This window comes from Chenopodium album, chromosome 11, assembly GCF_948465745.1.
Source record: "Chenopodium album chromosome 11, dcCheAlbu1.1, whole genome shotgun sequence".
NCBI lineage: Eukaryota > Viridiplantae > Streptophyta > Magnoliopsida > Caryophyllales > Amaranthaceae > Chenopodium > Chenopodium album.
In genome coordinates, this window is record NC_137844.1 from 20,059,842 (window position 1) to 20,075,597 (window position 15,756).

Sequence of the window (15,756 nt, forward strand, 5' to 3'; positions counted from 1 at the left end):
AATCAAACACCAAAATTTGGGTTAAGGTGTTACTTCTAAAAAAAAAGAGGTTTTAGCTGTGCTTTCACGAGGATATTTAATAAGGTTTTTTTTCACAAAAAAGGTGTTATAAAAGGTGGTTTTTGACAATTTTTCCTACATTAAACTATTTAGATGATAATTACAACCAAACTTGTGTATAATTTCTTAAAAAAAAAAAAATCGAACACGTAGTATTTAAAATTGAACATTTAGTACAAAATGAACATTTAATACACTAAAATGAACATCTATTACATAAAAATGAACATATTTTAATGATTTATTTTATCTTTATTTGTTGTTATTAATTATATATATACAATGAAATTGAACTTATATAACTACATGAAAATCATGTTCATTTTTAAAATATTAAATATTAAAATTTTATTCAATGTGTTCATTATTTTACGTGTTCATTTTATTTAACGTGTTCATATTTTTTTTAATGAATTGTTCATTTTAATTATTAGGTATGATCCAATTATTTTATGATTTGTATGATAAATGTTTATTTTTTAATATACTAAATGTTCATATTTTTTTAAGGAAATTTTGAATTTTAACATCAGGAAAAAAAAACACGAAAATAGTTTTTAACACTACAAAAACAAAACCTTTTATTTTAACACCACAAAAAATTTAAAAAATTGGCTTTTACCACCACTTAACTGGTTCATGAATGGGATCCGTTATTGGGACCCATAATGCCTAGGTGTCAACATATTATTGGTCTAAATAAATAAAAAAAAAATTAAAAAAAAAAACAAAAACCCTAAAACTAACCCAGCCACCCACTTCGCAACCGTTGGCAACACGTCACCGCCACTACCTATAACACCCTAGAAATTCCTTCCCTTTAAAATACCTGTTTTGTCCTGTTTAAAACTTTAATAGGAATATCTAAGACATTACCGCCACCGTGATAACGGCTAAGACAACTATCAAAGACACACAGCGGAAGACTAATTTCAAAACCTTTCAGAACAAGTCAACTTGAAAAAGTCAAGCAACGAAAGTAAAGTCAAATCAAAGTCAAACGAAGTAAAATAAAATCAACCTACAACTTGGAACCATTATAGGCCCTTATTAAAAACCATACCGAACTCAAAACCTTTACGTTAGTCATGCATAATAATAATATCACAATTAAATAAAGCGATAACACATCATATACTTATAGAAACTAGCATGATTCGCTCTTCACTCATGCCCATTCATGAAAATGCTTCATCACCTGAAAAGCTTATCTCTACCTATTTCCACTACTCTCCATTAAAAATGGGTCATCATAGGGCCAAGATAAAGACAAGGCCAATAACACACAAAACACACAATCAGCAAAGCTAAGTACATAAGCGCAATTAACACACTAGCATACAATTCCCTATCAACACACTACTTACCTTGTTGCATCTGTTTTTCAAGCATTTCACATTCAATAAAAATTCTCACTAGACACTAAATAATTTATTTAGCGTTGATTACGCATCGAATGAGTTTCCCACTAACCTCCCCCAATAAATTGAGGTTACTGACACGGGAGCTAACCATGCCAGCATCAAAAACCACACATAGGTGGCGAAATTCCTGCGCATAATAATAATAAAAGGAATGTACAGCGTCCTGTACTCCAGTAGAAGTTATGGTTAAATATAAAACCCCATAAATCCCCCCATATGTTCATACTCAAGGTATATATGTTCCAAGAGTTTTGGTGCGTAATCTCTTTCACTTTACGTTGTTTACAGATTATTAAACTTGGTGATGACCCTCAAACCATAATCATTCAATCAACAATAATTATTCAAACAATCAAATATATCAATTAAATTCTTGAATAATTAGTGACCACATAATATTTAATGTTGAACCCTTTTTAATTCTACCTCGGTGCCAATGACACCTTAAACGCATAAAGCGCCACAGATTCTATCCCTCGGTGTTAAAAACACCTTAAGTGCACTCAGGCACCAACATACAATTTATTCCTCGTGTACATAGACACTTATATAGCTCTTTCCTCATGCTTATAGCATCAATAAAAATTATATGAACCATAATAAAATTCTTTTTCAATATTCCAAACCAAATTAAACATTTACTTTAATTAAACATGCTCTCTATCATGCCATAAATAAATATGTGGTTCATAAATAATATTCCAAGCTATTATTTTCCATTCAATAATCCATCACAAATAAATCATGCTTCATAATCCAATCACCAATAACATCCAAATCATAATTTCCAATCCAAACCTATCATGATACTACTTGAAATCAATCAAACACATTTAGCATGCTATTACATCAACATAATTATGCTAAGTACGCGAACGTACCTTGTATACGATCTTAATATCGCCAGAATTAATAAAAATCGCTCACTTCAAAGTCTCCTACAATTTAAAATTAAAGAAGAGTATTAAAATCCACTCTTCACAAATTTTCAGCAATATGTACTACTATAAAACCCCTCATAATTTATTTAAAATAAGCTGAAATTATATTTGAAACATCATACTTTAATCCCAATTAATGGGTAATTAAAAATTCCTTAAAGAAACTTGATTTCTAACGCTTTACCAAAAATTCCAGCACTATATTTTCATTAAAACTTGCTGTAATTTAGTCTTAAAACACTTTAATCAAAGGTTTACACCATTATATATCATAATCCTTCAATAATTCATAAATCAAGAACCTAGGGTTTCAAAAATTTGGGCTTTTTAATTAAAAACATAATCTGAAGATTAATTAATATAATACTCATAATCAAACATCAAATTTAAATCACAAAACCCATAATTAATATTTAGATCTAGGATTGAATAGTTTTTTTTTTTTTAAAGTTTTAATTTTTTTTTTCGAAAAAAGGGGGTGGCTGGTCGGCCGCCGGCTGCTGCTGCTGGTGGCTGGAGCCGGCGGCCCACCGGTGGTGGTGGTGGCCGGCGGTGAAGGGGAGGCGACAAAGGGGAAGGGGAAAAAGAGAAAGAAAAAGAAAAGAAAAATAAAGAGAAAAGGGAGAGAAGTTTACCTTGGGTTTTCTCCACTCTAGGCAAAGTTGATTTGCCTCATATGTGGGATATTTATACCCCTTCTCTAAGACCCTTCTCCCTAAACTTTCCTTTTTAATTTTTCTAATCCCATCCCTAATAAAACTTTATTAAAATAAAACTTTACTAAATTAAACCCCAACTTAATTAAAATAATTAATTACATAAACTTTCCTTTTATAAAATATTTCCAAACTTATTAAAATAAATAACTAAAATACTTTAAATAAGACATTTCAATTCAATTAAATACTTCTCAAAATACATATTTTAAATAAAATACGTATAAAAATACAAGGTATTACACTACCCCCCTAACACCGTCATTCCCGGCCCCAGCCACCTGTTTCTCCACCCCTACTCTTTCCTATCCCTAAAACTAGCAACCTAACCAAAACGACCACCAAAAGCTGGTGGTTGTTTTCACACCCCCTAGAAACGACCGCTAAGGGTCGAAAACAACCGATTTATGGCCGCTAAGGGTCGTTTTCAACCACTTAGGCACTAAACCGGTCGTTTTCGACCATTAGCCGCTGTTATTGATGGTCGAGGTTTGATGGTTTGAAAAACTCACTACTTGTTTTTAGCGGCTGTTGGAGAGCTGCTATCGGTTTTGGGGAAAGGAAAAGGGAGGGGCGGAATTTGCAGTGGCTAGGGTGGGACAATGGGCGGCAACGTGCTGCCAGCGGTGAGGATGGGGTGGCTGGGTTAGTTTAGGGTTTTTGTTTTTTAAAATTTTATAAAAAAAAATTTAACTAATTATTTGGAGACACATGGCACAAAAGACCCTAATTAATGGCTTTTTGGACGGCAATCGTTAAGTTGTGGTAAAGTCAAAATTTTTAAACTTTAGATGGTGCTAAAATAGAACTTTTTTTTATAGTGTTAAAAACCATTTTTTTTTTTTTTTTTTGTTTAAGGTGTTAAAATTCAAATTTTTTTTTATCGTGTCCACTTTTTTTTTTTTTTTGAAAATGTTCATTTTTTTATATTTTCATTTTTTATGTGTTGTTTTACTAAATTTTCATTTCTAAGGTCGTACTTCAGTGATTATATGATAATATATTCATTTTCAATATTCTAAATGATCATTGATTTAAAATATTTTCTGTTACTAGTACTAAATATTCTTTATTTTACGTGTTCATTTTTTATTACTAAATGTTTATTGTTTTTGCGTATTCATATTTTTTACTAAATGCTCATTTTATAGAGTGTGGTGCACGCAGCTATCCTAACTGCACCAGGATGCAGCTAAGACCTATTGGTTCTTCCATTTCTTAAATACAATTTTCACACACCAAAGCTTATATCAACTGTTTGTAAGTTTTTCAGGATTTTTTATTTAAAAAATTTGAAGACGGATGATATTACATTAATTATACAGATTTTACAACAAACGAAAGGACGTACGGTAATATAAGTATTATAAGCATAAGAAGCCCTTACACATCACCAACTAAGGCCATAGAAGATTAGAGATTAGGGATTACAGGAGAGGTAGGGACTAGGAATTAGGGATTATAGAAGCATACTACATAGAAGATATGTACATTTTTTATACCAACTGCAATTGTTGCGCCTAGATTAGTAATTATAGTAACAATGCATTTACCTTGCATTGACATTTTAACAGTGTCAAATACTCATTCAATAGTGTTTTTGTTTCGCCAAAAAAAAGACATGCAAAAATTGTGTTCTTCAAATGGCTATTGATTCGTACAAATGGAACACAAATAAGGTTATTTTTATTTGTCCTATATGTAGTCTCAAAGACCAATATGTCTCCATAAATTTTGTATTTCTTAACCATCTATCATTGTATACATCCAAAATATGCAACAAACTTTTTTCCTTATTCACTTAGTCTCACTCAGACCGTCTTAAACCTTTTTGGGGCCCTGTGCCATAAATCTTTTAGGGGCCCTATAACATATAAATATGAGTCCTACTTCTTTAATCTCAAATACTTTGAATTTTTTAGTAATAAATAAATAAAAGGTAAAAATTTATAATGATAGGGTACAAAATTTAAAATTTTAGTAATAAATAAATAATAGGTATAGCTAAAATTTAAAATAAAAGGTAAAAATTATCAAAGGGTATAATGAAAAAATAAAGTAAAAAACTTATACAAGGGTACCACAAAAAAAAAAAAAAAAAAAAAAATCAAACAGTAAAAGGTAAAGTGTACAAGTGAAACCAAAGAAACTTTTCATTTTTTAGTCATAGATAAATAATAGGTATAACTAAAATCTAATATATATATATATATATATATATATATATATATATATATATATATATATATATATATATATATATATATATATATATATATATATATATATATATATATATATATATATATATATATATATATATATATAAAGTAGGCATTTTTTGGGAGCATTCAGAGCGCCACACATGTAAGAGTTTTATTTCAACCAATTAAAATTTATTTCTATTTTATTTTAGAATTAAAAAAAAATCACTTGCCACCTAAGCAAAATTAACGAATGAAATTTGAGAGTTTAAATTCATTTATCTCATAATTATATTAGATATAAATTCGATATAATATAATTGTTTACTCTTTTAGATTTTTTTTTAATATTTAAGTATAGGTTTTTTTTTTTTTAAAAATATTTAAGTATATCATTTGTAATTACCTATTGAAATATAATCTTTATGACGGTTTTGTATAAAGATAAAAAATTTATTGCTATGGTTATATAATTATTTCATAGATCATATATCTGATTTATTTTATAATATAAAAATAACACATCTTAATCAAAATATTTATGTGGAAGCTACAATATGTTATATACTATATAACTTAACATGGAACAACGATATGTTATAAATTATACAACCTTACAACTTAATATACAACTTTATACGTTGGTATGATTTATTAAAAAAAAAAAATTGGTTAGGAAAAAAATAATAATAAAATAGTTAATAGCTTTTGTATGATAAGTTTTTTGAAAAGATATAATATACTACTCCAACTGAACATAAATGATAAATATAGATAGCTTTTCTATGATAAGATTAAAAAATATATATAAATAAATAAATAAATAAACCTCATACATTTATAATAGAATCATTGTACTTGCACTTGAAATATCATACAAATCACATGAAAAATTCCACATCAATTTTTTGTCATCAATGGTTGGATAATTGTTAGTTTAATTTTTCAGTGAATATTTATGTTTATGCTTGCAATTGATTTTCTAATTATTATATTTCTTTTTAATAGATCAGATTAATTAGAGAAGGTATTTTTGTAAGTTCATTTACAATCTAATTTATAAGGTTTGGAAACGATTTTCATAATTTAACTTATATTGTTATTTTTTTAATTATGGGGTGATTATTCATGCAATCATGCGGCAATTAAAACATATCTAGACATTACAATCAAACCTATTGGTTATCAATGGTATTGGAGTGTGCCTCTTCACAAAGGTGATTTAAGCGTGAAATGCATTAAAGTGGATTATATTTCGCAAAGAATATGGCTTATTGGCAATCTCCCACTCCCATAGCTGAGATACATTTCTAACTATAGCATGCTAGAAATGAAGAGTTAATTGAGGTGGTAAAACCTATACCCTAAAATGCTCTTAACATAGAAAGAATACTCTGCTCAATCTGATACATTTAATTAAAAAGAATGTGCATCCCATGGTTCGGGTTTCATAATAATATTAAGATTTATATGTACCGTTTCAGTATTTGAATCAATTCTAATATACAATTTCATTGGTATATTTGCCTTTAACTTTATAATATAAAAATTAAAATTTATTTTATATAAATGTGTTTGGATTTGTTTATTTATCAATTTTATTCCTATTTTTATGTGTATTTTTAAAATGTTTTTATTCTTATTCTAAGCATTTTTCGTTGTTATGTCAACCTATTAATTTTATTTCATGATTATATCTTCTTTTTATTATGATGATTAAGATTCTTATACGAAGTATAAGATCTTGAGAATAAAACTACCCAGTTTTATTATATTGTTGTGTATGATTTTAAAATTTTAACATATCAATTGTTTTTTTTTATTAATAATTTTATCCTTATATTTATCTAAAAAAATTAAAATAGCAAAAAAAATAATGGTAAAGATCAATACGTTATAAGAACCGTGCTTACATCTAGTGAATATTATTTTCACATATTAATGATAAAAAAATAAATAAATAAAAAACACCTTATACGCATCTATTGCTACTAGAATTGAAAGTCTAGTAATGTTAATTATTATAAAACGAATGTCCTAGCGAAGAAATTATTGTACATTTGTGTATCCCTTTATTTTTTTTTGAACAAGTAGTTTACTTTAATTTTGCAACTCTCTTATTTTATTCCACTTTCTTTGACCCCCAAACAAATAGTCCACAAAGAGGCCAAGGTAAATTTCGCACGAGTAATGAGTTATGAATTTATGAATTATGACCATTTTCTAGTACATAGTACCACTAATAATAGTCTAAAATACTCCAAACAAATAAGATAACTTCGTTCTATTTAGTACTATATATAATCCTAGCTTAAATATTTGCTCGACATATATATATATATATATATATATATATATATATATATATATATAGAAATGGGATCATGTGAGAACCTAAGCATAGAATAGGAACTAGGAACTAATCTGGAGCGTTGATCACTCTCAATTCAACGGCCCTTGCTTCACCCGCCTTTTTCATTTCAGTAATGGCATTTTGGTAATTTTGTCACTTTGAATGACCTCCTTTCTTTATCTCTCTCTTCCTTTCATTTTCTCTCTCTTCGCGTCTTCATTTTCTCTCTCTAACATTGCTTGCTCCGCCGCGCCATCTGTTCTTCGATTTTGCGAATTTTTTTGCCCAGATTTTTCGATTTTGATCTTCAATTACATCGTATTCTTCGATTTTTTTTCATTCATTGAGGTACTTTTCTAATTATATTTGTATTTTCCTATTTAGGGTTTTTTATCGTAATTTTTATCAGTTTTTACTTATTAATTGTTCTTTGAATTATTATATACAATTTAGTGTTTGATTTTGTGTTTTATTTTTATGATTTTGGTTTTTAATTTTATGGTTTTACACTTACGGAATTCATTGTAGATGTTTTTTGCATATAGTTGCTATATTGCTTGCTGTTATTAATCAAGTAGTATAATTTGTTGTTGTTTTAAATTTACATTTTGCATTCAGTCATTAACTTCTCTTTATTAGTTTTACTTAATCCTTATAACTTCATGTTTTTTAGTTTCTTCAAGTTTTTAATTTTTTTTTACTTTATGCTCCGACTCATTTACTTTTTAGTATATCTCTAATAGTTTTTATTAGTATATTTTTTAAAAATTTTGTTTACTTTTTGTTATAGTTTATTTACTTTTATTTATTGTTTGTTTACTTTTTCCTTCGATTCATTTACTTTTCAGGAACATATCTGAAAGTGTAGAGTATTGATCTTCTTCTGTCACTACTGAAGATAACAATGTAAGAATTTTCAAAACACCCACTCAGCCTAAAATATATTATGATTCTGGAGGTGATAAAGAGTATATGCCAGGTTGTTCTTTGGAAAACAAACCTTTTGTTGGAATGATATTTGATACTCTTCAAGATGGTATTGCCTTTTATTACAAATATGCTAATGAGTGTGGGTTTAAAGTCCGTTCTAGTACTACTAAATCACAAAAGAATAAGGATGATCCTACTGGTAAAGGATTTACTGTAATTAAATATTTATTATGTAGCAAAGAAGGGTATGTGACAAATAACAAGAAATCTGGTAAACAAGTCGAAGGTTCTTGTTTAAAGAGAAAGACTGTGAAGAGAGTTGGTTGTCCTGCTAAGATAAAATTTAGGTTTTGTACTGGTAGGAAGTATATGGTTTATTGTTTTTATGAATCTCATTCTCATCCTTTTTCTACACCTATTACTAACGAGGCAGGTTACTAAACATGAAGTTGGTTTAAATTTTGCTCATAAGAAGTTTATTTTTGATAACTCAAAGTTAAATATAGGGGCTGTTATGTCTTATAGGATCATGAAAGAACTTTGTGGTGGGTTTCAAAATGTCAAGGGCAGTAAAAATGATTTCAAAAATTTTCCTAGGGACTTGAAAGTTTATATCGCTAATGCTGATGGTGCGATGTTTGTTCAGAACCTTGAACAAAAAGTGAAAAGTGAAGGGGGTTATTATTTTGATTACTGTGTTAATGAAAGCAGGCATTTGACCCGTGTCTTTTGGGCTGATGCTATTGGTAGAAGAGATTATCAATTATTTGGGGACTCTTTATCTTTTGATTCTACCTATTATACAAATAAATATTCATTGGTTTTTTGTCCTTTTATTGGTGTTGATAATCACAAGAGATGTGTTACATTTTGTGCTGCTTTATTATCTAAAGAAGACATAGATTCTTTTGTGTGGCTATTTCAAACTTTTTTGAAGTGTATGGGAAGAGAACCCTCTTGTATTATCACTAATCAAGATCCTGCAATGGGTATTGCCATAGAAAAGGTTTTTACCAAGACTAAACATAGGCTATGTATGTGGCACATAATGAGGAAGGTACCTGAAAATCTTGGAACTGCTTTTTGTAATGAAACTGATTTCCTAAAAAAGCTAAGTGCAGTAGTTTGGGATAGAGAAATTGATCCTCATGTATTTGTTGATGGCTAGAATAGTGTTATGGAGGAGTTTGACCTTGTCGATCATGAGTGGTTTGCATACATGTTCAAGATTAAACATCTTTGGATTCCTGCATATTTTAGGGACTTATTTATGGGTGGTTTACTGCGTTCTACTTCTAGGTCTGAAGGTGAAAACAGTTTCTTTTGTAATTTTACAAACCCTCATGTAACCTGTGTTGAATTCTTTATCCGTTATGAAACTACTCTTGATGCTCAAAGGCATGAACAGGATGAGTTGATAAGGCTTAATAAACTTGAGCCTCAATTGGTTACTCATTTACACTTGGAAAAGCACGCTGCTGTTGTTTATACTTGTGCCATATTTTATGATTTTCAAGAAGAATGCCAGGAAGCCTGTTTTTCATGTGGTGTTGAAAGTTGTAGTTCTCTATATGGAGATGGTGTGGAGTTTTCTGTTATTGTTGATCATGAGAAAAGGAAAAATTTTGATGTAACTTTTGACTTGGCCACATATGATTCAAGTTGTACTTTTAGAATGTTTGAGAGTCAAGGTGTATTATGTAGACACATTCTGTTTGTTATGAAAGGCAAGTGTATACGTGAAATTCCCGATCCTTATATCTTAAATTGTTGGAGAAAAGATGTTCTGAAGAAAGCTTCTGTCATAAATGTTGCTCTGGATGATGCTTTTAAGTATGATAAGAAGAAGCAATTGGTCAGTGATGTATGGTCCAAGATTTTCAGTTGTGTGAGTTTAACTGACCAATCTGAGGATGATTTATCTGAGCTTATTAGGACATTATCTTCATTTGAGGAGCAGATGATATCAAAGAATAATCCTGAAAATGCACCAAGTTCAAAAGAGGTGAAAGATGTTGATATTCAGGTTTTGGTTGGGTCAAATGAAGTAGATGTAAATATCTTGCCTCCAAATCAGTGTCTTAATAAAGGTTCTACCAGAAGTTCAAAGCGGTTGAAGAGTGTAAAAGAAATAGGTACTGAACAAAAATCCAAAAAGGGCAGAACTTGTAGAACTTGTGGTGAATCTGGTGTTTCCCATGACAGTAGAAACTGTCCAAACAAGTAATTTTTCAGGTATTTTACTTTTAAATGTGTTCCATTTACTTTAAACTTCTATTTATTTACTTTAACAGTAACTTCATTTACTTTTTATTTTGTGCAGGTATTATTATACTTGGTACTTTTTTTATTTGGTATTTTACCTCTTTACTTTTCCTATTTACTTTAAGTTGTAATTTATTTACTTTACAATCTAAATTATTTACTTTAATTTGTCACAAATAACTGATGTTTATTTTTGTGCAGTTATTATAATACTTGGAAATTAGAAGATGTTTTGGAAGATCAAGATCAAGATTTAATGAACAAATTTTTTTTTTTATTATTTTTATTATTGTAATATTTTTACATTTACTATAAGTAATTGTATTACAAAACTTAAGTTCAGTTTATTTACTTTTAGCTATTATACATTAACTTTATGAAATAATTCATTTACTTTTATGATATTTTATATCATATGAATTGTTTGATATATATAATGTCCTTATTTAAAAAATTAAAGATAATATCTTGTATTACTCCCTTTGTCATAGAATAGTTGTTACCATTTCCATTTTTTGTTCTAAAATACTTGTCATATTTTCCATGGAACCCGAGTTAACAAGAGTATTTGAGACTTGATCTCGAACATGAATTGACGTGTAGATGACCTGACCTAAATGTAACCCATAGATTATTGACTTGGTGACTTGGACTTGATTATAAGCCGTAAAATTATTGACTTCAACCAAATTCGTCTAAAATTCTATATTGACTTAATTCTCTAACTCGCTAATTATTGACTTGAATTGAATGTAACTTAACATGTTATTAAACTCACCTAAACCTGTACCAAACCTAATAAGATGTAAGGCCGGTTGTAACTCAACTCAAGCATGACTAGAGATGTTAAAAGCACACCCGACTCGACCCGATCCGAAATCGATCCGAAAAATATCCGATTCAAATTTAGACTCGCGTGGACATAACAATTTAGTATGACTTAACTTTAAAAATTTACCCGACCCGACCTGACCATATCAGACCCGATCCGATCATCCGAATTGACACCCCTAAGCATGACCCAATCCGTATTTGATCAACATAGGTTACGGTATTAATTCCTGTTGACCTAACTCGAATAGACCCGACCCATTCTTCCTTAACCCAAACCAAACTCGTTCTTACTGAAATAGTGTGGTGCATGACCTTCCAAAAACCAATATTTTAAAAATTTGTATTTTTTTAGTGTGACCAAGCATTTAACTACCACCTCCACAACCACCTCACAACCACCTTCACAACCACCTCCACCCATGGATGTGGGGCAGGTCAAGTAGGAGACCCGACCCATCCCCAGTTTGGTGGGCATGGGTCTCGGTTTTGCGGGTGGTGGGGCGGGGATGGATGGATTTTAAGTTGTACCCGCCCCATCCCTGACCCATCCTACCCGCTCCACTTTGTACCTGCCCCATTCCCAATTCATACCCACATATATATATCTTTAAAACAAAAATAATATACTTTTATACTATTTAATAAAAGAATTACGTGAATTAAAATATTGTACCCGTCGTGGCATCGTGGGGAAGGGGATGGGGATTGAAAGGCCAACATCCGCCCCGCCCCGCCCTTATAATCAAATTAATTCACTTTACTTATAATCGAATAACATGTTTTTAACTTGAATTTTTTTCTTGTTTTGACTTGAATACTTTTTACCATTTCCACCTCTACTTTAGATCCATTTTCTATTACTTTAACAGTATTTTTCTTTACTTTAAAATTGAAAACCATATTTCAGAAAGATTTTTTTTTAAAAACTTTTTCTTTTACTTTAAACATAGTGTTATTTACTTTAACACTATTTTCATTCACTTTTAATCGAATAACATGTTTTTTACTTGAATTTTTTTCTTGTTTTGACTTTAATACTTTTTCCCATCTCCACCTCTACTTTAGATTCATTTTCTATTAGTTTAACAATATTTTTGTTTACTTTAAAATCGAACACCATATTTCAGAAAGGTTTTTTTTTTAAACTTTTTTACTTTTACTTTAAACATAGTGTTATTTACTTTAACACTATTTTCATTTACTTTTTGATTGATTTCTTCTACTTTTACATCTACCACCATTTTTGACACAGAACAATCCCAGTAATTCAACTAGGAGATATAATATATATTCTTCATACAAACATACTACTTAAAACTACTGATATATTCTAATATCTATGATATATTCAAATCTACTGATATCATTTACAATTGTTCGGATGCTTTCTTCTCTTCCCAATTCTCAAAATTTGTAAGTAGTGTTTGTTTCATTTGATTGTTATCATTGAGAAGTAGGTCAAGCACCGTTCTTATGTGATGGTGATTCAGTCTTGGAAATTCCTGTAAAAAAAAAAATAAAAGATTAACTTTAGTTTACATAAATTACCAGATAAGTATAGAGTTCAAGGACTTCAAAAATAAGTCTCTTTTATTGTTCCTAATCCTATCCCATTTACACCATCATAAACCTTCATATGCAGCATTAGATAGCTTGCTGAGAAATTATCTTCTTTTTCTTTTTGGAATGGAAGTTCAATTATTCTCAGCTTGTTGGACATCGTATCATTTGCTTGTGGATGCTTTCTTTTTTTAAACAACTTTTGTACTTGTATCACCTGCAATGCAATGAATATTAATATAATATTAGACATTGAAAAATGAATTTAAAGACATTTTTTTAATCTATTGATTCTTTACCGTTTCTAAGATAAAATTCTGTACAGGCTCATATTCTTCATTAGTCACGTACAAAGTGCTGTCCAGATGATCAATTGTTTCATCTTTGAAGTTTATCACAACAAGAAAATAATGATCTTCCATCTTCAAAGGTATAAATACCTACACATAGGTTTGTTTTACACATATTTACTTTAAACCTGTTTTTTATTACTTTAAACATATATTGTTCTACTTTAAATATTAATTCTGTCTTACACATTGAGCTGAATCTAAGTCCAATTATTGTGAACTGTTCTAATCAATCCATAGTTTTTGCAGACTTGTTACTCCTTTTTTCCCAAGAGCATTCAAACACATTGTTAAAGCATCCTGCAAAAAATAAAAAATAAAAAAAAAAAAAAAATCTAAAGATTATTACTAATATTTGTTTAATGCATAATTTTAAATTATAAAATTAAATTGGAAAAACTTACCATGAACTCAAATCCAAAGAAGAATCTGATCAAGTCATTTTCAGACCTGTCTTTTTGCATTTCAATGTCATTGAGGTGGTTTGACCAAGCAGTGATTATATTACTTGAAACTTTCCATTCATTGAGGAAAGCGTTACAATCTTGCCTTAATATTTCAATTGAATCTATAAACCAGCCAACTACTTCGCTGTAATGTTGAATTAAAATTAAAGTTATACTTATGGCAAACAATTTTATATATAATGCAATATGAGTATTTGTTTTTTAGCAAATATAAAACATACCTCTTGTTTGGAAAGTTTTCGTCATCATTGATTGCTAAGTAGTCAATCACTTGGTGACATGTCAAACTCATGTTATCCATTACTTCCTTGTGTTTCTTCAAGAAATCAGAAACACATATCATATCTTCCACCCCTTTCTCCTTCTCTAGTTTCCTAACTACCCTGAACCTTGAAATTTTTCCCATAAGTTGTTTTCTTTTAGTGTTTATGTCTTCCAAAGCAAGAGTAGCACATATTTCTGCACGATACACCTTTCTCCTATTTGCTAAATCAAGGTCAGAATCAAAAGTGTCTCCAGAAAAACACATCATATGGATCATTGTAAAAACACCACAATCAAGAGTATATCTTGGTGTCTTCCACTTGAAGTTAACTTCATCAAACTCATATTCTAGTATTTCATCAGCTTTTTCATGATTAATTCTCTTCAGAAAGTTTGACATTTCCTCCACCTATAACATTTGTAAAGCAATATATAAGTAATACAAATTTATAGTATAAATTACTTTAATAAACATATGATTTACTTTAATTAGAACATCTTTAACTTTATACTTTATATTATTTTTTTTACAGGTAATATAATGTATATTTTTAATAGATATTCTTTTACTTCAATAAAAATATTATTTACTTTAATCAGAACATCTTTTACTTTATATTTTATCTTATTTTTTTTACAGACATTATAATGTATACTTTTAATACATATTCATATACTTTAATAGTAGTCTTATTTACTTTAATAATTTACTTTTTATAAAGCAAAAAAAACTTACCACAATAGATCCAAGAATTCTGTAGAAAGGCTTTTGCCTGTCATCATACTCCCTGTTATCCAAGTATTGAATGGTCTGATTCATAAAGTTAACCACTATCAAACTATAGTGGTTACTCAGACAGATTGGAACAAAAATCTGTCATTAAAATTACAGTTATTAGTCTACAAATTCAAAATCACAATGGCCTACAATGTAGTTTATTATACATGAATAATAAGACATACCAACTAAGCTGTCATAATTTTCTCCTTTGCATCACATAGGCACATCCAATCATACCATGCCTGATTCAATTCTTGTGAGTGTACTGAAGGAGACTTCACATATGTTGTTTTATCTGTTTGCTGGGAAGCATCTTGTGACATGAGAGACAGCTCTAGAGGTCTCTGTGTATTAATGAGCACATAAAACATATTACTTAATGAGATCATACATGTTTAATTATGACTTAGCTTAACATTTTATTTAACTCTTACATTGTGGTCAATGCCAAAGAAAAAGTATGAAGGATCTTCTTTCAATCGAGAATAATTCATAAGGAATGACCAACATTGAACTATATTAGATTTTATCATTTGAGCAGGGGCTGTTGGAGCTAGGGATGTTGTGTCATCTCTTGTTATCATGGGAAGACCTTCAAATTTCACAA

At 29.4% G+C, this 15,756-nt stretch overlaps 2 protein-coding genes across 2 annotated transcripts; both read left to right on the top strand.

Moving 5' to 3' along the window:
• The first annotated feature begins 8,670 nt into the window (after positions 1-8,670).
• On the top strand, positions 8,671-9,796 carry LOC145566423 (protein FAR1-RELATED SEQUENCE 5-like). Its single transcript, XM_081625848.1, has 2 exons — positions 8,671-8,993; positions 9,154-9,796. Exons 1-2 carry the CDS (start codon positions 8,671-8,673, stop codon positions 9,794-9,796), a joined length of 966 nt encoding a protein of 321 aa, XP_081481974.1.
• Positions 9,797-9,805: 9 nt separating this feature from the next.
• On the top strand, positions 9,806-10,855 carry LOC145566424 (protein FAR-RED IMPAIRED RESPONSE 1-like). The gene has a single exon (XM_081625849.1). It carries the CDS (start codon positions 9,806-9,808, stop codon positions 10,853-10,855), a length of 1,050 nt encoding a protein of 349 aa, XP_081481975.1.
• The last annotated feature ends 4,901 nt before the right edge of the window (positions 10,856-15,756 follow it).